The sequence below is a fragment of the Rhinoraja longicauda genome, chromosome 1 (genome assembly GCF_053455715.1).
Source record: "Rhinoraja longicauda isolate Sanriku21f chromosome 1, sRhiLon1.1, whole genome shotgun sequence".
Classification (NCBI taxonomy): Eukaryota; Metazoa; Chordata; class Chondrichthyes; order Rajiformes; family Arhynchobatidae; genus Rhinoraja; species Rhinoraja longicauda.
In genome coordinates, this window is record NC_135953.1 from 65,725,084 (window position 1) to 65,751,211 (window position 26,128).

Genomic DNA, 26,128 nt, shown 5'->3' on the forward strand with positions numbered 1-26,128 from the left:
CCAGCAGCCCATCACATACAAACTTAGCTGTCGGAGGAGATAGTTAAGGCAGTTACTATCACAACCTTTAAGAAACTTTTAAACAGGTACATGGAAGGACAGGTTTAGAGGTACATGTTGGCCAGTGTGGGCAGGTTGGGCCAAAGGGCCTGTTTCCACACTGTTACACTCAATGCCATACACTTCTCCTGTTGGGTCCTCTCCCCTCCACTGTTCCAATCTGTCCATACACCTCACATCTGGTCCCATACTCTTTCCTTTCCCATCAGATCCCATCATCTGCAGCCCAAGTTACTACCTTTGATCAGTCCCAGGCTCTGTTATTATCTCCACATCTCTCTCCCCCACCCTCCACCCTTCAATCTAGCCCTCCTCACCTGGATTCACATATCATGTACCAGTTCCTAGCCCCCCTCCTTCACCTCTTTATAATTGCCATCTCCCCTCTACTCTTTCAGTGCAAAGGAAGTCACGACCTGAAAGGTGGACTGTTCATCCCCTCCACCGATGCTGCCTGACCAACTGTGTTGCTCCAACATTGTTTTGCTCTAAATTCCAGCAACTGCGGTCCTTTGTGTCTCGGATCAGACAGCATCTGTGGGGGGGGGGGGGGGGGGGGGGAAGAAGTCTGAAGAAGGAACCTAATCCAAAACGCCGTCTATCCGTTTCTTCCACCGATGCTGCCTGACCCGTTGAGTTCCTCTAGCACTGTTCCTTTTACTCAAAGTCGTCACACATGGTTGTTTATATTCCGTTTGTGTTTGCTGCTAAAGCTTTTGTGAGTTTAAATACATTTGGTAAACTATTGTTATTGATGATAACGTATTTCATTTAATATAGAAATATTTCATTAGGCCTGAAAGAGTTAAAACTCACACTATCTCCACAGAAACTGTTTAACTTGATTGTTTTCAACTGATCTCTGACTATTTCATATAAAAACAGAAAATGCTGTGATAACTCTGGTCAGGCAGTATTTGTGAAAAGAGAACAGTTAACATTTATTTTCCCCTGATGCTACCTGACTTGAGTTTTTCCAGCATTTGAAATATGAAAATGTGCATCCATTTATCCAGCATTTTCTGTTTCTATTTTGGATTGACAGCGCCTACATTTTTTTTAAATCCCCTTTTTATTTCATGCTGTAGTATTTGAATTAACAGCACGTACTAACAGCTGTAATATCGACAGATCGAACCAAACTAATTCAGTTTTAAATAATCAGGGCGAGAAAAGCGATACTAAGCAAAGTTAAAACAAAATATTGATTAAAACTGTAGACACAAAATGCTGGAGTAACTCAGCGGGCCAGACAGCATCTCTGGAGAAAAGGAATGGGTGACCTAATTTCTAAACGTCCTAAATGTCACCAATTCCTTTCCTCCAGAGAGGCTGCCTGGCCCGCTGAGTTATCCCAGCACATTGTGTCTATCTTTGATATAAGCCAGCATTTGCAGTTCCTTCCTACACGTTGATTAAAATTGGTTCCCGTGGCACTCCGACAGATCAATAATTGTTGCCTTGGCAGTTTAAAGGTGCATGTTCGATTTTCCTAATTTCACCATATTAAGTACTATATTGTTTCTCCCATTCCCACTTTTCGTTTTCTTTCCCCACATCACGCAATCCGTTGATATGTCAGTTCCAATCCGGTGTTATTCTCAAACCGGACGCTAAGAAGCGCTCCAGTGCAGCCCCGGGCGAGTCTACTCGCCCACTGGTTTTTGCTCTCGCCCGTGTGGGGATGGGCTTTGAATTCATCCACACCCCCTGGCGCTCAAGTGGGACTAAACCCATGCACAACCTGTAGTCACAAACCCAAGGCTATTCCTCTCGTGGTATGGCATGCTAATCGGAATAATTGCTTTGCACGGCTCCTTGATGAATTACTTCTGAATTGCAATAACTCTGATGGACTACGCTAATTAGCCCACGTTATGCCTCCAATCTCACTATTTCTCAAATATTTGCAAATGAACATTTTAAGCAGTCATTTTATTTTGGACTTTGGTAAATACACTATTTTATAGTTAATTACAGCTTACTTAGGTTTAAAACCAATTGAGCAATTTAGTTTCTTACGCTGGAATAACGCCGCTCAATTTCCTCATCGACGCATGCACGTTACCTTTGTATCTGAAATATGAAGGTTATACACATTCGGACATCAATGTTGCTGGTTCGAAATATGCCTTAAACCGTGGATAATGTGACGGTGTGCATTTTTACAGAATTGAAAATGAGATAGCAGTAAGATTGTTTAATCGTTCTGCACTTAAGACATATATATTTACGATGCAGAGACTCGAATTTACACTCATATATACAATTTACAGATAAAACAACTACAATTTCCATTACAGCCAGCATATTTTATATTATATCAAACCCGTGATATTTACACTCAATGGACTTCCATCACGCCATTTAAAACATTAAGTTCTCCCAGTAAGTTTCCCCCGTTTTATTTGATTCATTTATCCAGTAGTATTCATACAGTTTAAACCTAGATTAATATTCTCGAAGCTTAAATCTTTTTTTAAAAACTAATACAACATACAAGTTGCATCTAACAATATAAAGTCCCCTACTAAATGTGTTAGACACAAATTGCTGGAGTAACTCAGCGAGACAGGCAACATCTCTGGAGAAAAGGAATAGGCGACGTTTCGGTCGAGACCCTTCTTGTAAATGTTCTTATAAAAAGGTCTCGAACTGAAACGTCAGCCATTCCTTCTTTCCGGAGATGCTGCCTGTCCCGCTGAGTTACTCCAGCATTTGGGTTTATATCTTCTTATAAATGTGATGCTCAGCGCCGTAAGTGTGTACAGTTCTGCACTAAAATCGCTCTATTACTGCCGGCGATTTACAAAACCAACTGCGCCCTTTTCGTGTTGTTCAATCGACACAACAGGAGCGGTCGGGATAGTTTTAAGTTGGGAGGAGCCACGTCGGGTATTGCAAGTGCATCTCGGGGTGATAAGACGCACCTTCGGAAAGTTGTTTGTAAATATATTGATGGAGCTGGCCGCTTGGGCAGGGGAAGGGGCTGGGGCAGGGGCAGGGGCAGGGGCAGGGGTAGGGGCAGGGGTAGGGGCAGGGGCTGGGGTAGGGGCAGGGGCCGGGGCAGGGGCAGGGGTAGGGGCAGGGGCAGGGGCAGGGGCAGGGGCAGGGGCTGGGGCAGGGGCAGGGGTAGGGGTAGGGCAGGGGCAGGGGCAGGGGTAGGGGCAGGGGCAGGGGCAGGGGCAGGGGTAGGGGTAGGGGCTGGGGCAGGGGCAGGGGTAGGGGCAGGGGTAGGGGTAGGGGCTGGGGCAGGGGCAGGGGTAGGGGCAGGGGTAGGGGTAGGGCAGGGGCAGGGGTAGGGGCAGGGGTAGGGGTAGGGGCAGGGGCAGGGGCAGGGGCAGGGGCAGGGGCAGGGGCTGGGGCAGGGGCAGGGGTAGGGGCTGGGGCAGGGGCAGGGGCAGGGGCAGGGGTAGGGGTAGGGGCAGGGGTAGGGGCTGGGGCAGGGGCAGGGGTAGGGGCAGGGGCAGGGGTAGGGGTAGGGGCAGGGGCAGGGGCAGGGGCAGGGGCAGGGGTAGGGGTAGGGGCAGGGGCAGGGGTAGGGGCAGGGGCAGGGGCAGGGGCAGGGGCTGGGGCAGGGGCAGGGGAAGGGGCAGGGGCAGGGGCAGGGGCTGGGGCAGGGCAGGGGCAGGGGCAGGGGCAGGGGTAGGGGCTGGGCAGGGGCAGGGGCAGGGGAAGGGGCTGGGGTAGGGCAGGGGCTGGGGCAGGGGCAGGGGCAGGGGAAGGGGCTGGGGCAGGGGCAGGGGTAGGGGTAGGGGCTGGGGCAGGGGCAGGGGCAGGGGAAGGGGCAGGGGCAGGGCAGGGGCAGGGGTAGGGGTAGGGGTAGGGGCTGGGGCAGGGGCTGGGGCAGGGGCAGGGGCAGGGGCTGGGGCAGGGGTAGGGGCTGGGGCAGGGGCAGGGGCAGGGGCAGGGGCAGGGCAGGGGCAGGGGTAGGGGTAGGGGCTGGGGCAGGGGTAGGGGCAGGGGCTGGGGTAGGGGCAGGGGCTGGGGCAGGGGCAGGGGCTGGGGCAGGGGCAGGGGCTGGGGCAGGGGTAGGGGCAGGGGTAGGGGCAGGGGCAGGGGCAGGGGTAGGGGCAGGGGCAGGGGCTGGGGCAGGGGCAGGGGCTGGGGCAGGGGCAGGGGCAGGGGAGGGGCAGGGCAGGGGCAGGGGCTGGGGCAGGGGCAGGGGCAGTGGCAGGGGCAGGGGCAGGGGCAGGGGCAGGGCAGGGGCAGGGGCAGGGGAAGGGGCTGGGGTAGGGCAGGGGCAGGGGCAGGGGAAGGGGCAGGGGCAGGGGTAGGGGCTGGGGCAGGGGCAGGGGTAGGGGCAGGGCAGGGGCAGTGGCAGGGGCTGGGGCAGGGGCAGGGCAGGGGCAGGGGTAGGGGCTGGGGCAGGGGCTGGGGCAGGGGCAGGGGCAGGGGAAGGGGCTGGGGCAGGGCAGGGGCAGGGGCAGGGGTAGGGGTAGGGGCTGGGGCAGGGGCAGGGGCAGGGGCAGGGCAGGGGTAGGGCAGGGGCTGGGGCAGGGGCTGGGGCAGGGGCAGGTGCAAGGGCAGGGGCAGGGGCAGGGGCAGGGGCAGGGGCAGGGGAGGGGTAGGGCAGGGGCAGGGGCAGGGGCAGGGGCAGGGGCTGGGGCAGGGGCAGGGGCTGGGGCAGGGGCAGGGGCAGGGGCAGGGGCAAGGGCAGGGCAGGGGCAGGGGCAGGGGCAAGGGCAGGGGCAGGGGCAGGGGCAGGGGGCAGGGGCAGGGGTAGGGCAGGGGCAGGGGTAGGGCAGGGGCAGGGGCAGGGGTAGGGCAGGGGCAGGGGCAGGGGTAGGGCAGGGGCAGGGGTAGGGCAGGGGTAGGGGCAGGGGCAGGGGAGGGGCAGGGGCAGGGGCAGGGGTAGGGGTAGGGCAGGGGCAGGGGTAGGGCAGGGGTAGGGGCAGGGGCAGGGGCAGGGGAGGGGCAGGGGCAGGGGTAGGGGTAGGGGCAGGGGCAGGGGCAGGGCAGGGGTAGGGGTAGGGCAGGGGCAGGAGCAGGGGTAGGGCAGGGGCAGGGGCAGGGGCAGGGGCAGGGGCAGGGGCAGGGGCAGGGCAGGGGCTGGGGCAGGGGCTGGGGCAGGGCAGGGGCAGGGGCAGGGGTAGGGCAGGGGCAGGGGCAGGGGCAGGGGCAGGGGCAGGGGCAGGGGCAGGGGCAGAGGCAGGGGCAGGGGCAGGGGCTGGGGCAGGTGCAGGGGCAGGGGCAGAGGCAGGGGCAGGGGCAGAGGCAGGGGCTGGGGCAGGGGCAGGGGCTGGGGCAGGGGCAGAGGCAGGGGCAGAGGCAGGGGCAGGGGCAGGGGCTGGGGCAGGTGCAGGGGCAGGGGCAGAGGCAGGGGCTGGGGCAGGGGCAGGGGCTGGGGCAGGTGCAGGGGCAGGGGCAGGGGCAGGGGCAGGGGCAGGGGCAGGGGCAGGGGCAGGGGCAGGGGCAGGGGCAGGGGCAGGCGGCGCTTGGGCAGCGCGGAGCGCAGTAGTGGCGAGGCTGGTGTGGACTGACTCTGTCTGACACCAGGTCTAGGCGAGGGGTCGCTTGCAGCCGGCGTGACGTCAGGGAGCTTCCCTGGACTCCTGTATAACGTTGCTGGGAGTTGGTGGCGGCTATTCTCCAGCGCACACACTCCCCCCCCCCCACACACACACACACACACACTCACACACACAGTCTCCCCCGCCCTGCCCGCCCGCGCCTTCAGGTGGAGCCGCCGACAGAGCGATGCGCAGAGCGGTGGCCGCGGGCTGAGCTGGGCGCTACAGAGACAGACAGTCAGTCGGTCGGTCAGTCAGTCAGTCCCCAGACCCCAAGGGTTTGGCCGGAGACAGCCATGGCTGTCCGCGACAGCATCCTGCCCATCAGCGAGATGTCGGCCGCCCCCTTCCCCGAGGTGGTGGAGCTGAACGTGGGAGGACAGGTGTATGTGACCAAGCATCACACCCTGGTCAGCGTGGCCGACTCGCTGCTGGCTCACCTCTTCTCCAACAACAGCGTCAAGGTGCTTCCCCGGGACAACAGGGGCCGCTATTTCTTGGACCGGGACGGTTTCCTCTTCAGGTACATCCTGGACTACCTGCGGGACAAGCAGCTGGTGCTTCCCGACCACTTCCCGGAGAAGGAGAGGCTGCTGAGGGAAGCGGAGCACTTCCAGCTGTGCGAGCTGACCAGGGCTCTGGCCCCCAAGGTTATGGTCAAGCAGGACTCTGTGGCCGAGGACGGGGCTCACAGCGACGTGGAGGACAACTCTCAGGGCAGCGAGATGGTGCCCAAGGGCGGGACGTCCGACAAGAAGGCTGGCTTCATCACCATCGGCTACCGCGGCTCGTACACCTTAGTGCGGGACAGCCAGGCAGACGCCAAGTTCCGCAGGGTGGCCAGGATCATGGTGTGTGGCCGCATCGCACTGGCCAAGGAGGTTTTCGGGGACACCCTGAACGAGAGCCGGGACCCCGACCGCCCCCCTGAGAAGTACACGTCCAGGTTTTACCTGAAGTTCACCTACCTGGAGCAAGCTTTCGACCGGCTGTCAGAGGCGGGATTCCACATGGTGGCCTGTAACTCCACGGGCACGGCCACCTTCATCAACCAGTACAGAGACGACAAGATGTGGAGCAGCTACACCGAGTACATCTTCTTCCGTGAGTTGCAACCCTTTTACTCCATCTCTCCTTGAACGGGCTATTGTGGGCTCCACCGTTGCCGGTTTTGATGTGTCCTTTTGCACAGCTCTTATCCATTTGTTCTATGTACCTTCTTTTCATATCTCTCGTTTCCCTCTCCCCTGACTCTCAGTCTGTGGAAGGGTCTCGACCCGAAATATCACCTATTTCCTCTCTCCAGAGAAACTGCCTGACCCGCTGAGTTACTCCAGCATTTTGTGTCTACCTGCAATTTAAACCAGCATCTGTAGTTCTGTCCTCCACGCTATGCCAAGTTAAACTAATCTCCCATGCCTGCATTTAATCCAACCCAGCTCCCACCACCCCCTGTATCTAAACGGATTTTAAACGCCACTATCGTATCTGCTTCCACTACCATCCGCGGCAAACCCGTTCCTCGAAACCCTCTGTGTGAAAAAAAAAACTTGCCGCTGCACAACTTCTTTAAACTTTGCAACTTTCACCTTAAATCTCTGCCTCGAGGCTTCGGCATTTCCATCCTGGGAAAAAAGGTTCAGACTTTCTGCGGGTTTCCCATCTATTTAACGGGCACCAAGACCGTCTCACACAACAGCCTCACAAGGTCGAAGTTACTGCCGGAGCGCAGCGATTTTACCTTGCCCTCCATAATGTTTGGGACAAAGACCCATCATTTATTTATTTGCCTCTGTACTCCACTATTTGATATTTGTAATAGAAAATAAAACACACGTGGTTAAAGTGCACATTGTCAGATTTTATTAAAGGCCATTTTTATACATTTTGGTTTCACCATGTAGAAATTACAACAGTGTTTATACATAGTCCCTCCCATTTCAGGGACACAGCAATGCCATGTAAATGAAAGTAGTCATGTTGCATATCTTTTGCATACAATGACTGCTTGAAGTCTGCGATTCATGGACATCACCAGTTGCTGGGTGTCTTCACTGGTGATGCTCTCCCAGGCCTGTATTGCAGCCATCTTTAGCTTATGCTTGTTTTGGGGGCTAGTCTCCTTCAGTTTTCTCTTCAGCATATAAAAGGCATACTCAATTGGGTTCAGATCGGGTGATTGACTTGGCCACTCAAGAATTTCCTTTTATTTTTTGTATTTAAAAACTCCTTTGTTGCTTTAGTAGTATGTTTGGGATCATTGCCTTGCTGTCGAATGAACCGCCGGCCAATGAGTTTTGCGGCATTTGTTTGAACTTGAGCAGAAAGGATGTGTCTATACACTTCAGAATTCATTATGCAACTCCCATCAGCAGTTGTATGATCAATGAAGATAAGTGAGCCAGTACCTTCAGCAGCCATACATGCCCAGGCCTTAACACCCCCACCACTGTGTTTTACAGGTGAGGTGGTATGCTTTGGATCTTGGGCAGTTCCTTCTCTCCCCCATACTTTGCTCTTGCCATCACTCTGATATAAGTTAATTTTCGTCTCATCTGTCCACAAATTCCAGAACTGTCGTTGCTCTTTTAAGTACTTGGCAAACTGTAACCTGACCATCCTATTTTTGCGGCTAACCAGTGGTTTGCATCTTGTAGTGCAGCCTCTATATTTCTGTTCATGAAGTCTTCTGCCGACAGTGGTCATTGACAAATCCACACCTGACTCCTGAAGAGTATTTCTGATCTGTCGGACAGGTGTTTGGGGATTTTTCTTTATTATAGAGAGAATTCATCAGTCATCAGATGTGGAGGTCTTCCTTGGTCTGCCAGTCCCTTTGCGATTAGTAAGCTCACCAGTGCTCTCTTTCTTCTTAACGATGTTACAAACAGTTGATTATGGTAAGCCTAAGGTTTGGCTGATGTCTCTCACAGTTTTATTCTTGTTTCTCAATCTCATAATGGCTTCTTTAATTTTCATTGGCACAACTTTTGTCCTCGTGTTGATAACAACAATAAAAGTTTCCAAAGGTGATGGAAAGACTGGAGGAAAGACTAGGTGCTGAGAGCTCTCTTATACCTGCATTAATAGACAATAGGTGCAGGAGGAGGCCATTCGGCCCCTCGAGCCAGCACCATCATTCAATGTGATCATGGCTGATCATTCTCAATCAGTACCCCGTTCATGCCTTCTCCCCATACCCCCTGACTCCGCTATCCTTAAGAGCTCTATCGAGCTCTCTCTTGAATGCATTCAGATAATTGACCTCCACTGCCTTCTGAGGCAGAGAATTCCACAGATTTACAACTCTCTGACTGAAAACGTTTTTCCTCATCTCTGTTCTAAATGGCCTACCCATTATTCTTAAACTGTGGCCCCTGGTTCTGGACTCCCCCAACATTGGGAACATGTTTCCAGCCTCTAACGTGTCCAACCCCTTAATAATCTTATATGTTAAGGAGGCATTTAAACACACCTGAGCAATTACAAACACCTGTGAAGCCATGTGTCCCAAACGTTATGGTGCCCTGAAATGGGGGGATTGGGGGGGGGGGGGGATATGTATAAACACAGCTGTAATTTCTACATGGTGAAACCAAAATATATAAAAATACCCTTTAATAAAATCTGACAATGTGCACTTTAACCACCCGTGATTTTTTTATTACAAATCTCAAATTGTGGAGCACAGAGGCAAATAAATAAATGATGGGTCTATCCTAAACATTATGGAGGGCACTGTATATCTTTTCTCGAACTGTCTGATTGTCTCCCGAAACTGTCTGATTGTCTCCCACACATTTCCGACGCTTTGTGTGGTCAAAGCACAGTAATTTTTCGGCATCAATTCTCGTTTACTTGGGTTTCGAGTTCATTCTTTCACTCAGTCAAACAATCTCAGCAGCGCGTCGCTCCTTACGAGTTCACTGTAGAATTAAATGATATTTCTTTATTCGAGGCGTGAGAAAGTTTCTTTGGAAATGTGCGCAGCCTTGGTAGGAGCAGAAAGGAGCCGCGGGTCGCAAGACAGGAACGAGAACGGGAATTCACGCCGCTTCCTCACCTGCATCTACTATCGAAAAAGACAAAACGTTACGTATCAGGGCCTGTCCCTCTTAGGTGATTTTACGGCGACTAGGCTGTCGCCGAAAGTTCGCAGGGGTGTCGCGGGCATGATCGCGAGGAGTCTTCCAAAGATCGTAGTGGATCTCGGCGCGTCGCCGAGAAATCAAACGGTTTGAAATCTATCGACGACAGCTGGCTTGTCGCCAGGTATCGTTGCTTATTGCGGTCGCTATCGCCTGCTGTCCCCAGGTTTGATAGGTTCTCTTAAGATGCATTTAGAAGCACATAATATTAAAATAAGTAAAGTCATTTCAAAATACCATAAAATGCTTGTGTTTAACCAATTTATTTACCGCCAGGACATTTGACAGGTAGATTGGAGGCGACAGTTTGACGGTCAGGTAAGCGTGGGAATTTTCGCGATGTTTATGGCCATCAGTGGGCTCCAAACCCAGATATTCAACCCAGAAACCAGATATGCATCTCCCTTACATTTTCAAAGAATGCCCACACACTTTTCACAAAAATCCACTGAACCACTTTAAAGATTATTTATTTAATTTTATTAAAAAATTATTTTATTTAAAAATCATTTTTTTAAATACAGCTATTAGTAAACTGGAAGTAAATCCGGTTACAGTGAAGCTTGGTTTTTAAGTAACCCATACAAGATGTTATAGTTCAAAACTCTCAAGTACTTACCGACTTGTCAGTGATTTCAGCGAAAATTAGGACGCAGGAGAAGCGTTGACAGTGCGGGAATTTTCGCGATGTTTTTGGTCTCAGCCATTACATTTAAAGTGGGCTCCAAACCCAGATATGCAACCCAGAAACCAGATATACATCTTCCTTACATTTTCAAAGAATGCTCACACACTTTTCACAAAAATCCACTTAACCACTTTTATTTTTTTTAGTACAGCTATTAGTAAACTGGAAGTAAACCCAGGTTATTCCTTGTTACAGTGAAGCGTGGTTTTTAAGTAACCCATACAAGATGTTATAGTTCAAAACTCTCAAGTACTTACCGACTTGTCAGTGATTTCAGCGAAAACCAGGACGCCAAGAGAAACATCGACAGTGTGGGATTTTCGCGATGTTTCAGAAGACGCTGTAATCACGACCTGACTCGGCATTGTCGTGGTCATTGTCGTCGGGTAAAAGAAAAGTTCGGCGATCTTGCTACGATTTTGACAGTCGCCGGCAGTCGCTAAACAGATCGCCTAAGCGGGTCAGACAGCATCTTTGGAGAACATGGATCGGCGACGTTTCGGGTCCGGACTCTTCTTCAGATCCGATCCGACCCGAAAGGTCACCTGTCCGTGTTCTCCAGAGATCCTGCTTGACCCGCTGAGTTACTCCAGCACCTAGTGGGTTTTTTTTTTGGTAAACCAGCATTTGCAGTTTCCTGTGGCTGCTTCTATGATTGCTCCTGTTATTGAAGAAACATTTTGCAAGTTTAAAAATCATGCCATAATCGCGATGTTCTCTTCGGTTGTATGCAGAATCCCAATTATTTCTGAAATAATTCATCTTCAAACAAAGTATTTGCAAACACTCTCTTCGTGAAGCACGGGGTTTACCCCCGGAGCAACCAACTTTCCCCAGAGCAGGTTGGGACTCCTGAACCCACTGATTTGATCAGTTTCCTCCTAAATACGAATTTTCAGGGCTGTGGGGAAAATGAGAAAGATCAGCAGGTGGGATATCTTTGAAAGGGTTTAGATAAACATTTGGGGTCCAAGAAATTGCAGGTGCTGGAACCTCTCAAAGTTTTGGAGGAAATCAGCGGGTCAGGCAGCATCTGGAGGGACGGACAGGCGACGTTTCGGGTTGGCACTGGGTCTGAAGAGATGTTTTTTTGCTTTAGATATACATTTTCTAGTAAGGTTAGAGAGAGCTTCTGTTCGTCCTCTCTTTGAGTGAAAGCTCCAGGGACAATGCGCGGATCCGCAGGATATCGGGGAATCAAAGGAACATTGCAAATGGATCACGTATCTTTTCCAGAATATCCCATCCTTACTAGGGAACCCTAATTTAAAACAAATACAGCGCTGGGAATACCAGGCAGGTTCGTGGGATCCCTCGTTGGACAAGTTTTTCTACCAGCCGGTTATCGCGACTATCACGTCCTTTCAATTTGTTAGTTTCTTATTGGACTTAATCTCATTTTTTATACGAGGCGACACGGATGATTTTATGCGCTGCCCACCAACCGCATATGATAAATGCGCTCCTAATAGCATTGGATTCCTTGCTGCCGATCATGTAAGCAGCAGCCAAGTCGATTCCAAACATCTGTGCAATTCCAAACCTGCAATCTTCCTTTTCGTGCCACGCCTTCATTTGCACCTGACATATTGGAGGACAAGGGGCTGGATATTGTGGGGTCTGGCGAGCACCAGAAGTTTGAGACAAGCGACCCCACCACCTTTCTTCACACACTGTGCTTAGATTAGCCCGAGGAAGAAGTTTAAGGTGCCATGCTTCTAAAAATGATGTAGATGATGAAAAGAGGAAAGAAAAAGCAGGAAACTCAGAAGACCGAGCGGTATTTGTGGAGAGGGAAACAGTTAACTCATTGTTTGAGTTTAACAGTTTTAGATGTACATCTAAGCAGCGATTGTAGAGGGACCCCTATTCCGCTCTTTTCAACTGCAAGCCCTCACTCGTTCGTCTCTGTTTTACAATAAGGTCAGCATTGCTCAGGATCACTTGTTCTCTCCTCGAGTTACCTTCCAAAGAGCTTGTCCTACACTCTTTCATCCTCCTCACAGCTACACCGTTAAAACACCACATCTCATTATAAATCCCGCTTCATCCTCTTTGCTTTTCTTCTTTTACACTTTTACACTTTGATTCTTATCATTACTTTTTGATTAATCTAACTATTTCAACGTTGGAGGAGTTTTGCACAACCTGCTTTGTTTTTTCACCGTTAGCTGTTTTAAAGTAAGTTGGTTTTAATAGAAGTAACTGCAGCGAGTTGAGGAAAGATGATTCCTGTGTGTGAATATTGTGATGTTAATTTTAGTCTGAACAAGAGTCTTGAACATCCTTCCTTTGTCCCGCCCCCTGACATCAGTCTGAAGAAGGGTCACCCATTCCTTCTCTCCTGAGATGCTGCCTGACCTGCTGAGTTACTCCAGCACTTTGTGAATAAATACCTTCGATTTGTACCAGCATCTGCAGTTATTTTCTTATACTAAGAGTCTTGAACTGAAAGGTTGCCAGTCCATTCTGCCTGCAGCCTGACCCCCTGGATTCTTCCAGCACTCTGTTCTGTTTATCTGGAACATTGTTCCAGGTGGCCCCTTAGGAGAAACCAAATACCTGTCTTGTTTAATTTATTCCACCACACAGATCATGACATAAAACAATTTCAAATTATAGTGTTTTAAAAAAATGTTTATTGCACATTCAGGCTAGTGATTCTACCAGCTGTTCATGTTCAAATTGTAATTATTGTAATAATGGTATTCATGTTAGATCTACTTCTGAATTCCACACAATATCCTTAACTAATGTAATTTAGAACTGCTAAATAAACTGGCCTATAAATAGTTGTATATGTAAAAGCCTATCACAACTGTATGGCATTCATTTAACCACTTGTAAAATAGTACTGAATATGTTTATATTTAATTCAGTGCTGTATGAAAATAGTTATAGTCATAGAGACATGCAGCATGGAAACCGGCCCATCAGCCCAACGTGTCCACTCTGACATTCAACTAATCCCATACTAATCCCATTTTATTCTCCCCAAATTCCCATCACAATGTACCACTCACTTGCACACGACGGGCAATTTACAATGACCAATTAACCTAAAATAGGCACAAAATGCTGGAGTAACTCAGCGGGACAGGCAGCATCTCGGTTTAGAAGGAATGGGTGACATTTCTCCAGCTGTTACTCCAGCATTTTGTGTCTATCTTCGGTGTAAACCAGTATCTGCAGTTCCTTCCTGACCAACTAACTGACCTAGCTGCACATGTTAAGGATGTGGGAGGAAACCTGAGCACCCAGAGGAAGCTCAGGCTGTCACAGGGCAAACTCTATACAAACAGGGTCGAGGGTGAGGAGCAATCCTGCATCTTTGGAGTTGTGAGGCAGCGGCTCTACCAGTTGCACCACTGACCTGCCTCATTATTAATATCATAAATGGTGATTCTAACCTGTCTGATAGTAGATTGAATTGAAGGAAATAAAAATATATTTTGAAAAATTATGGATTTCAGAGACAAAATTAGAGGCAAAGAAACAAGTCAAGAGATGGAGAGCATACGAGGAGGCTGGGAGTGAGGAAGGAAATAAGGAAATGGAAGGAATCATTCAATGCAAAAAACAGGAGAGTACACAATCCCTCTCTCTTCTTCCTTTGCGGTCTTTGTGTCCAAGAGCTCCTTTGAGATCATGTAAGAGATATTCAAAATTAGCAAATTACAGCTGCAACAGGTAACGACAACATCTTAAACTGGTGTAAACATCAAATTAATTAGTAGGACTAGATGTTACAATCCCTAAGGTTTGCACTACAATTGACTGGTGTTGTTCTTGGGGGTGACCACTAGGTAATGTCGCTACCATTCCGACACATCTTCAGTTGTGTACCTCAACGTCACTGGGTGTTTCGGCCTTTTATCACAAGACACCCTCAGTCGAGGCAGGCCCACCGCAGGGTGATCAGACCTGGGTGTGTGTCTTATGGTTAACCTCAGGATGGTCACGTGGCAGCCCAGACAGTATCTTTTCTTTTCAGCCACAGCCAGTGACTGCTCCGTTCGGCGGCATTTGCAAGTTCTTTGATTGCCCTCCTTTGGGCCTGCCCTCTGACTCCAACTTCCCTCAGGAGCCTTGCAGTGGAACTGGCTACAAACCCCTGCACCCCACCTCCACTGGACGCACTCTTACACTCCAACCTCGCTCCTCTGCCTCTACTGCAAGACTATACTCAAAATCTTAATGTCGAAACTAGGTACTGCATAAGATGGGTCGTACACAAGGATACAGTTACAGTAACTCAAACGGTCAGGCAGCATCTCTGTAGAACATGGATAGGTGATGTTTCGAGTCTTACGTTCTCCAGAGATGCTCCTGACCTGCTCAGTTACTTCAGCAATTTGTGTCCTCAAAATCTTAACACTGGATGCCTGTTTTTAGATTTAGGTGGAATTACTAAACACAGCCCTAATGTTTGTAACTTGCAAAAGTAATATTTTATTAATTTTGATTTAGATTGATTTAGAAGAGCCATAGAATCAGAGTGTCATATAGCACGGAAACAGGCCCTTTGGCCAAATTCATACCGACCAAGATGCCCCGCAGCAAAGCTTATCACATTTGCCCGCATTTGGCCCACATCCCTCTTAACATTATCTATGTAAAAGTAGATGAGAATAAGCTGCAGCAATTGTGAGTAAAGGATGGCTTCCTTGCATGACTTTCAGAAAGCTTTTGATAAGGTCTCACACAGGAGATTGGTGAGCAAAATTAGAACACATGGTATTGGGGGTAGGGTGTTGACATGGATAGAGAATTGGTTGGTAGACAGGAAGCAAAGAGTAGGAGTGAACGTGTCCTTTTCAGAATGGCAGGCAGTGACGAGTGGAGTGCCGCAAGGCTCGGTGTTGGGGCCGCAACTGTTTACCATTTATTTAATTATTTGGATGAAGGAATTAGAAGTAACACTAGCAAGTTTGCAGATGAAACAAAGCTGTGTGGCAGTGTGAACTGCGAAGCGGATGTTAGGAGATAGCAGGGTGACCTGGACAGGTTGAGTGAATGGGCTGATGCGTGGCAGATGCAGTATAATATAGATAAATGTGAGGTTATCCAATTTGGCGGCAAAAACAAGGAGGCAGATTATTATCTCAATGGTGTTAGGTTAGGTAAGGGGGAAGTGCAGCAAGACCTGTGTGTCGTACACCAGTCACTGAAAGTTGGCGTGCAGGTACAGCAGGCAGTGAAGAAAGCTAATGACATGTTGGCCTTCATAATGAGAGGATTTCAGTATAGGAGTAAAGAGGTTCTTCTGCAGTTGTATAGGGCCCTGGTAAGACCACATCTGGAGTATTGTGTACAGTTTTGGTCTCCTAATTTGAGGAAGGACATCCTTGTAATTGAGGCAGTGCAGCGTAGGTTAACGAGATTGATCCCTGGGATGGTGGGACTGTCATATGAGGAAAGATTGAAAAGACTAGGCTTGTATTCACTGGAGTTTAGAAGGATGAGAGGGGATCATAGAGACATATAAAATTATAAAAGGACTGGACAAGCTAGATGCAGGAAAAATGTTTCTACGTTTCTATGTTTCTAGGAGGTAGGGTGGAAGGAGTAGTCATGGTATCTGTGGATGTCATAGAAACAGAAACATAAAGAAAAGGTGCAGGAGGAGGTCATTTGGCCCTTCAAGCCAGCACCACCATTCATTGTGATCATGGCTAATCATCCACAATCAGTAACCTGTGCCTGCCTTCTCCCCATATCCCTTGATTCTACTATCCCCTAGAGCTCTATCTAACTCTCTTTTAAATTCATCCAGTGAATTGACCTCCACTGCCTCTCAGTGATAGTCTGTCTTCTGTGATGGGGACAGAGAGATCAAGAAAGGGGAAAGTGGTGTCAGAGATAGTCCAAGCGAATTTGAGAGAGGTTACTAGTAAAGTCGATTAAAATCACCGTGGGGAATAGTGCCAGGGTTCATTTGGAACTAGGACTGTTCAGTGCAACCAACAAATAGGACAGGCATGAATGCCTGTGACTACACCTTTGACTTAAAAAAAAGGGAGAGGAATCAAAAAAGAAGTTGTTAAGTGTGAAGAAGAGAAGGAGAATACCAGGCAGAGAAGAATGTTAGATGAAGGGAACTGTTTGGTCTCTGTTCAAAGAACTGGAGAGTCCCAAAGGGGAATGGAGGGGTGAAGGAAATGGACACCCGCGATAAAGATGAGGTGATAGGGGCTAGGAATTGGAAATGATTAAAGTGTGAAGAGAGTGTAAGGTATCTCAGATGTAGATGCAAAGGGACTGGAGGAGCGAGGACACGATAGAATTAAGATATTTGGAGATGTGTTCTGTGAGGCAGGAGCAGGCAGAAACAAAGTCTGTCAGGGTAGATTTTGGGAATGAGTTAGAAATGGACAGTGCAGTTTTGGGGAACTGTAAAGTTGGAGGCTGTGGAGGGCAGATGGCTGAAGGTGATAAGATCAGTGATGATTTGGGAGATGGTGGCATGGTGATCATCCGTGGGATCATGGTCAAGGGGTAAGTTTTTGGAGGTGCCTGAGAGCTGATGCCTGGCCTCAGCACAGATAAGATCAGCCTGCCAGACTACAACAGCACCTCTCTTGTCAGCAGGTCTTATGACAATATTGGGATCATGGTCCTCATCTTTCACTCCAGCAGCCTCTACATCCAACACAACATTCTACAACGTTTACACCTCCTTCAATGTAATCGCACCTCCAGTCACATCTTCCCATTCCCACCCCTTTCTTCAATCCTTAGAGACCACTCCCACCACAACTCCTTGGTTTGTGCATCCCTGCCCATCCCTGCCCATCCCCTCCCCAGGCATTTCCCCCTGCAAGTGCAGGAGATGTAACACCTATCTCTCCTTCTCTCTCTCACGTTCATCCAGAGACTCCACCAGCCCTCCCAGGTAAAAGAGAGGCTCACAACCTTGTCTACTGCATTCAGTGCTCTCGGTGTGGCCTCCTGTACATCGGCAAGAGTAAACGTCGGACCATTTCACGGAACACTTGGTCTCGGTCTGCCAAGGACTAAAGGACCTCCTGGTTGTTAACTATCTTAACCCCCCTTCCCATGACCATACCGACTTTTCTGTCCTTGGTCTCCTCAGTTTTCAGTGAGTCCACATGCAAACTGGAATAACAGCACCTCATTATATAATGGTATGAACATTGAATTCTTTAATTTTGAATATCCCCCCCTCTTGGGTGGCATGTTAGCACAGTGCCTTACAAACCAGAGACCTGGATTCGATCCAGGGTGCTGTCTGTATGGTTTGTACGTTCTCACCATGATCATGTGGGTTTCCTTTGGGTGCGCTGGTTTCCTCCCACATTCCAAAGACATACAGGTTTGTAGGTTCATTGGCTTTGGTAAAATTGTAAAAGTGTCCTTAGTGTTTTGGATAGTGCTAGTGTATGTGGATCGCTGGTCTTAGAAACATGGAACATAGGTGCAGGAGGAGGCATTTCGGCCCTTCGAGTTAGCACCGCCTTTCAATATGATCATGGCTGATCATCCAAAATCAGTACCCTGTTCCGGCTTTTTCCCCATATCCCTTGATTCTCTTAGCCCTAAGAGCAAAATCTAACTCTCTCTTGAAGCGGACTCGAAGGGCCAAAGGGCCTGTTTCTGCACTGTATCTCTAAATTAAACTAAACTCTTTTCCCTGCCCTGCCCCCTCCCCACTGCACCGAAGTGCATACATTCCTCCCATCTACACCCACCACCCCATTTCCTCTTTTGTACATCATCTCTCATCCTCAAGTCCCACATTCCCCTTTTATCACCCCAGTCCCTTTCGACCCACATCCCTCCCTCCAGCTTTACATTTCACTCCTCCCCTCCTTATCTGACACCCTTCCATCTCCCTTTTTTAACTATCTTTTAGTACTTATTCCAACATCTGCTATTCGCTCCCTCATCTACATCCACTGTCACTTGCCAGTCTTTCTCCCAACCCCACCTCTCTTTGCAGCTTTCTCCTCCCTACTCCAATCAGTCTGAAGAAGGCGCCCAACTTGAATCGGTGCCTGCCTTTTTCCTCCACAGATGCTGCCTGATCCGTTGAATTCCACTTGTACAAAAGAATACAAAGCACTGGAGTAACTCAGCATGACTGGAAGCAACTCTGGAGAACATGGACAGGTCGTCTGAAGAAGGGGCTTGACACAAAACATTATCTATCCATATTCTCCAGAGATGCTGCCTGACCTGCTGAGTTACTCGAGCACTTTGTCTTTTTAAGGTAATTAGGAGCAGAATTAGGCCTTTCGGCCCATCAAATCTACTCTGCCATTCAATCATGACTGATCTATCTCTTCCTCCTAGCCCCATTAGAAACATAGAAACATAGAAAATAGGTGCAGGAGTAGGCTATTTGGCCCTTCAAGCCGGCACCTCCATTCAATGATCATGGCTGATCATCCAAAATCAGTAACCCCGTTCCGACTTTTTCCCCATATCCTTGATTCCCTTAACCCTAAGAGCTAACTCTAACTCCTAAATAATTCTCCTGCCTTCTCCCCATAACCCCTGACACCCGTACCAATCAAGAATCAATCTATCTCTGCCTTAAAAATATCCATTGACTATGCCTCCACAACCTTCTGTGGCAAACATTCCACCGTCTGACTAAAGAAATTACTCCTCATCTCCTTTCTAAAGGAGCGTCCTTTAATTCTGAGGCTATGACCTCTAGTTCTAGATTCTCTCATTAGTGAAAACATCCTCTCTACATCCACTTTATCTTAGCCTTTTACTTTTGTGTATTAACCAGCATCTGCAGTCACATAGAACAGTTGAGCACAGGAAAGGGCCCGTCAGGCCACAATGTTTGTGCCCACAATGTTTGTGCCAGTTCCTTGATTCCGAATTCCAACTTTGTTTTTTGTTTAAGTGCCATCATGTGCTAGATATGCACCTGTACCCCAGACATAGCATGTTCATAAAATAAAGTCTTTCACTATCTCGCCTATCTCATCAGAAAGACCACAATGATATGTGATCTTACGGTAACAATGAAATTGATTTTAATAATTAACACGGGTAAAGCAGGGATTGTCATGTGTCATTGTCAATTGGTAGCAGAACAGTGTATAAAATCATGAGAGAAATAGATGGGGTAGATGCACAGAATCTCTTGCCCAGAGTTGGGAAATCGAGAACCAGAGGACATAGGTTCAAGGTGAAGGGGAAAAGATTTAATAGGTATCTGAGGGGTAACTTTTTCACACAAAGGGTGGTGGGTGCATGGAACAAGCTGCCAGAGGAGGTAGTTGAGACTGGGACTATCCCAATGTTTAAGAAACAGTTCGACAGGTACATGGATAGGACAGGTTTGGAGGGATATGGACCAAGCGCAGGCAGGTGGGACTAGTATAGCTGGGACATGTTGGTGTGGGTGAGTTGGGACTAAGGGCCTGTTTCCACACTGTATCACTCTGGACTCTATGACTCTCACCTCAATAATGGTGAGAAAATTAGTATGATAGCATGCAGTTGTTTTTCTGGTTTGTGCTTACATGTCCTGAGGCTAGACGGCAGCTACAATACCTTGAGACATTTTGATTCTTTTTTTCATTCTGAGACAATTTGGTCCGTTTTCTCCCCTGTGTTCTGGACAACATTTACCCCACACCCAGTCATTAAAAACAGAAAAGTGGTCATTATCTCATACGTGTAGGGAGGAACTGCTGATGTTGGTTTAAACCAAAGACAGACACAAAAAGCTGGAGTAGTTCAGCAGATCAGGCGGCATCTCTGAAGATGAAGAATAGGTGACATTTCGGATCGAGACCCTTTTTTAGACTGAGAGTTACGGGAAATTGAAATGAGAGATATAGGACAAATGAAAGGAAGCAATGCAAAAAACAATGATAATCAAGGAAAGGTGCAATTATCTCGCATGCATTGGAACATTACAGAGCACAAATTCTCTCCTTGACCGTATCTCATATTAAAATTCAAGCTTTTTCTTTTTTCAGGAAATGGTTTATTGCTACAGTGTTGTCTTACATAACATTGTGGTCACTTATGCAAGCTGAAAACCTAACATTATTCAAAGGGGAATACAAGAAATAAAAGCAGGAGAAAGCCACAAGGCCTTTAGAACCAGCTGTGTTGTTCAATAAGATGATCTTTAGCTTCAATTCTATTTTCTTTCTGATCTCCATAACCCTGGGTTCCCCCAGGGACTAAAGTATATCTCTTTCAGCCTTAAAGATATTGAGTAACAAATGCACAGTTCTTTCTGGTAAAAAGTTCCAAAGATTTGCTGCAGAAAAATATTCATCCTCATCTCACTTATAAGCGGCTGAACCACAAGGTAAAACTGTCAAGTAACTCTGTCAAGTCCTTTTGGAGTCATCTATGTTTCATTGAGGCCACCTCTTATTCTTTTATACTCCAGAGAATACATGCCCATTCCACTCAATGTTTTCCTATTCTAGGGATCAATCAAGTGCACCTTTGCTGGATTTGTTGAACAAATGCTGCCAAAGGAAGCTACAAAGGCAAAATTATGATATAATTATGACTGCCTAAAGAAATTTGGACAGATATTTATGGAAAGGATCGTGCTTGGTGGGATATGGGCTGAATGCAAACAAATGAGACTAGCCCAGAATACCGCCCAGCCACCATCGTGGCTACCGCCCCAGCTCTAAACCCCGGGCGTCTCCATCACTGCCGTCGCCGATGAGCCTCCAGCTCCTGCTCAGCATCACCGCTGCCGCTCCTGCTGCTGCTCTCAGCCACGGGCGTCTCCTTCACTGCTCAGCCCCAGGGCAGCCGCCACCGAACAGTTAAAGGTCAGACTAATTAGACCAAGCGGACCCGCTGGGCCCAAACCCCTCCCGCATTCGTGCAGCGCCCGACCCCCCTTTCCCCTCCACTCCTCCCCCCATGAAAAAAAAGATGTTCTTTTAAAACTGTCTGTTTACTTCTGGGTTTCTTCTTCATGGTTCATTTCAGAATAATTTTGCACCATTCTTTGATAGGTATAGATTAATAGATCTGTGAAATAATTATATTAATATAAAAATCCTAATCAAAGTATGGGTTATGAAGGTGAATTTGGAACTGACATCCTTCTTAGTTCCTCTTCTCCCAATATAAACTTCAAATGCTTTTTTTTCCACGATTTTTGTATTTCTCATTTGGGTTTCTTTCCTTTTTCCTCATAGCTTACTTCCTTTTTAAAAAAAATATTCCCTCGATTCTGCGCTCTATTTTTCCCTTTCTTGGCATCAATCTTTGCACATCAAACTCCCGTCTCAAACAGTAAATGTAGCATAGAAAACCTAGTTGGTTCTATTTAAGTTTTTGATGGTATGAGCATGTCTGTCTAACATGGTATGAGCATGTCTGTCTAATCAAAGAAAATCTGACAGCAGATTCTGTAATCCAACATTGGGTCCACACAATGTGCAATACTCTAGGGGATTGGATGTCATTAACCAATCAGTCTGACTACAAATGAACATGGACAGAGGCATCTATCAAAGGAAAGTTTGATTTCTCTTCACATTTAACTGCTGGTTACAGATAATCTTTCAAACGGTGTATTCACAAATAAAGCTTGTCTACCCAGAGGGGAGTAGAAAACTTATTGATAGTCTGCCAGTTAACTGCATGGTTCAGTTCATTTTCGATAACAAAATATATTATGAAATATGCAAAAATTGGAATTGGGGTCAAAGAGCTAAATTCTTAGAAAGGCAGAAGAACATGCTTAAATGGCTAACTTTTCAATGAAAGGCATAAGAACATGCTAAAAGGGCTAAAAAGTCTCTGTAAAAAGCTAAAATAGCCCTTCATAGAGAATGTAATTATTCATGCAGGATTCATGAATCCCTATCCCTATGTTCTGGTAACATAGGGACCCCCTGCATCCCTATGTTCTGGTAACATAGGGACCCTCTGCATTCCTATGTTCTGGTAACATAGGGACCCCCTGCATCCCTATGTTCTGGTAAACTACAACAGTAACCCTAGTCACTTGGCTGTTGTAAGCCTGTGCCCGATCTCTCCAGATGCGAGTAAGTTGGCATATCCAAAGTTGGAGTGAGATTCTGATAGCACATTGACAAATATCTTGAATCCTACTTTGAAGTATATGAAACACAATGATGAATATTTGCAGGCGTAAGCCATCTGTTGAAAGGAACACTTAGCTAGCGGAATAATAGCTACAATAATAGTTTGTTCTTATCCCCCCTGACAGTTGTATGGGATTTAAATGCATGATGATTCAGTGATGACTCTGGATAGGAGAGTGCAGCTGTGATTTACTCTGCTCACAGCATTGGTTTCAGTGTTACAATTGCTGTCTTTAGTTTTCTATCACAGCTTGATAGTATGCAACTCAAATAAACAGGCTGAGTGTAGAACAAGCTGACACAAGAGAGATTATAGATGTTCTCTTCGTTGAACAGAATATTTTACTCAATCTTCTCTTCTACTCTTTCCCCTACTGGTATCAGTATTCCCCACTCTTCAATTCCGGTACCATTGAAATGCCAACCAACTCTGCAGCATTATTCATATTTCAGAGCCATAGAAACATAGAAACATAGAAACATAGAAAATAGATGCAGGAGGAGGCCATTCCGCCCTTCGAGCCAGCACCGCCAATCATTGTGAACATGGCTGATCATCCACAATCAGTAACCTTTTCCCAACTTCTCCCCATATCCCTTGATTCCACCAGTTAGTGCTCTATCTAACTATATTGAAAGCCACTTTATTGAAAGAAATATGTTTGGCTGCCATGATAGAAATGAATTAAACTACCACCTATGGTGTTTGTATCTGTAATTCTCATAGTATAATGCAGACTGAGCAAGTAGAACTGTATTTTATCTAACTATTTTACACATATTTGACTGCTCCTTGTGATGCTGCGATGTTCTCAGGCAATTGGGGTGCAGGAGTTTATGTCTCAAGCTGGGTTTAGCAATGTCAAGTCAAGACGAGTTTATTGTCAAATGCACAATTATGCTAAAGTACAGGTACAATGAAAATCTTGCTTGCAGCACACAAAAAGACATAAAATGCTGGAGTAACTCAGCGGGTCAGGCAGCATCTTTGGAGAACATGGATAGGCAATGTTTTGGGTCAGGATCCTTCTTCAGTTTGACCCAAAACGTCTCCTATCCGTGTACTCCTGAGATGCTGCCTGACCCGCTGAGTTACTCCAGCACTTTGTGTTTAGTTTAGTTTAGAGATACAGAGCAGAAACAGGTCCTTCGGCCCACTAAGTCTGCACCAACCAGCGATCCTCGCACATTAACACAAGCCTACACACATTAGGGACAATTTACACTTATACCAAGTAAACAAACTCAAGCCAATTAACCTACAAACCTGTACGTCTTTGGAGTGTGGGAGGAAACCAAAGATCTCGAAGAAAACCCACGCAGTCGTGGGGAGAACGTACAAACTCCGTACAGACTGTACCCGTAGTCGGGATCGAATCCGGGTCTGCAGCACTGCAAGCGCTGTAAGGCAGCAAATCTACCGCTGCACCACCGTTCTTTTGTGTAAACCAGCATCTTCAATTCTTTGTTTCTACAACCCACAAAAACATGTTGTACAAAAATTCCACATTAATTCTGTAAGACAGTAAAAAGAAAAAAGACTGTACCAAAAAAATAAGACATTAGTGCAAAAAAGTTACAAAACAAATCCATGGTAGTGCTAAAGGTGGCCCTTAGTGTTCTTTTGCAAAGGTAGTACTAGCTTTTGCACGTCTGTTCAAGAACTTGATGAATGTAGGAAAGTTGCTGTTATAGTCATGGAGGGATAGTGTGGAAACAGGCCCTTTAACCCAACTTGCCCACACCAGCCAACAACATGTCCCAGATACTCTAGTCCCACCTGCCCCAGTTTGGTCCGTATCCCTCCAAACCTGTCCTATCCATGTGCCAGTTTAACTGTTTCTTAAACGATGGGATAGTCCCTACCTCAACTACCTCCTCTGGCAGCTTGTTCCATACACCCACCACCCTTTGTGTGAAAAAGTCACCCCTCAGATTCCTACAAAGTTACCCCTCAGATTCCTGAACCTGGTGGTGTGGAACTTCAAGTTTGTGTACCTGCTGCCTGACAGTCAAACAGCCACTTATGTGACAATTTCTGAAACTGTACAGGCACGTTATTCTCTGCTCGCTGAGAAGTTATTGGGTTCGTTATCTTTATTGTACCATATGACATTAACTGGAGGAATTTTATGAGTAGAGGTTTTCTCTGTGGTCCTTTATTTTATATAGTTATTAAGCAATATAAATGACTTCTGTCTGCCCTTTGTAAAATGAGCAAAATGTCAGTTAGTTTTGGGCAATGATTTAGCAATGCTCAAACTGCTATTGAAGTGATAATGCGGTTTTTAAAATAACCCATTATCACTCATACTTGTGATTTTGTTAAGATAATTAGCACGCAGGGACAAAAATGGCCCATTTGTATATTTGCAATGAGAAAAAATTCTATCTGAACCATGAACAAAGTGAAGTCAGTGAGACTTATTCACTCAATGCTATTCCAATGGTGTTAAATTCTGTTGAATCTCAGCTGCCAGATTTAAATCACAACCAATGAGCAATGATTAAAGTATTTATAAGTTGCATAGCCAAGACTATCTTTTCCTTTTCCAATAATGTATCTTCAAACTTTTTCATATCTAAAACAAACTAGCCCCATTTAAAAAGTAAGACATAGGAAAATGCTTCATTTTGGGCCTCACTTGGGTCTCATTCACATTCGAGCTGGGTCAGTCTGGTGAAGGCTTCACTGTCAACCCTGCCTTTGTCTTCACAGTCAAAATTGCAAGCAGGTTTTGCTGGCAACATCACAACTCAAGACGCAAATGTTAACTAAGAACCTGACTCAACATGAATTGGAGTTTTTGCCACCTGCAAACTTGAATGGGAATCTATTTCATTTATGGGACAGAGGCATTACTGGCATCTACCCCTATTCCCCTTTAAACTGAATAGCTTGCGAAGCTATTTCAAATTGGTGTAGGTCTGGAATCATATTTTTGGCCAGGTCTGTCTCAAAGCACATTAGTAAATCGGGTTGGATTTTATGATCTGGTTAAGTCATGGTCCCTGAAAGAACAAGAAATTTAGGTTGCATGGCAGTCCATTCCTAATTGATTAAATATAATTAAAAATAAACTTTATCTGAAATGAAATGTGGTAACATTTCTGCATCCCTTGTGAAATTCAGTTCAGCACTGAAAGTGAAGCTTGTATTGCTGATGTGATTTCAGTGTCAGATGTTATCAAATGATGTGATTTCATATGCAGTATTCCATTTGGACTATGCTCATGAAATTACCTGGTCCTCGCATGGTCTTGGTGCTTACATAATGGAAAAAATAGATTTTTACCTTTTGCAGCAACAAGCGAATTATGCAAGTTTTGGTTTAGTTTAGTTTAGAGATACAGTGCAGAAATAAGGTCATTTGGCCCACCGAGTCCATGCCAACCAGTGATCCCCACACATTAACACCGTCCTGCAGACAATTGGGCCAATTTACACAAACCTGTACGTCTTTGGAGTGTGGGAGGAAACCAAAGATCTCGGAGAAAACCCACGCGGTCACAGGGAGAACATACAAACTTCATACATACAGATCGAACCCGGGTCACCGGTGCTACAAGTGCTGTAAGGCAGCAACTCTACCGCTGCACCACCGTGGGCGCCCAAGTATTTCTAATGTGCAG

At 47.1% G+C, this 26,128-nt stretch overlaps 1 protein-coding gene across 6 annotated transcripts in view; it reads left to right on the forward strand.

The window, feature by feature from the left end:
* Positions 1-5,600: 5,600 nt before the first annotated feature.
* LOC144593493 (BTB/POZ domain-containing protein KCTD8-like) overlaps positions 5,601-26,128 on the forward strand; it is a 192,177-nt gene continuing 171,649 nt past the window's right edge. For 4 of the 6 annotated variants that reach the window (XM_078399152.1, XM_078399160.1, XM_078399170.1 and 1 more), the window contains exon 1: positions 5,601-6,677. In XM_078399152.1, coding sequence (XP_078255278.1) covers positions 5,870-6,677 — 808 coding nt within the window. In that variant the 5' untranslated portion in view covers positions 5,601-5,869. The remainder of the gene's footprint in view (positions 6,678-26,128) is intronic. The other 2 variants (XM_078399186.1, XM_078399141.1) reach the window with 2 other exon arrangements.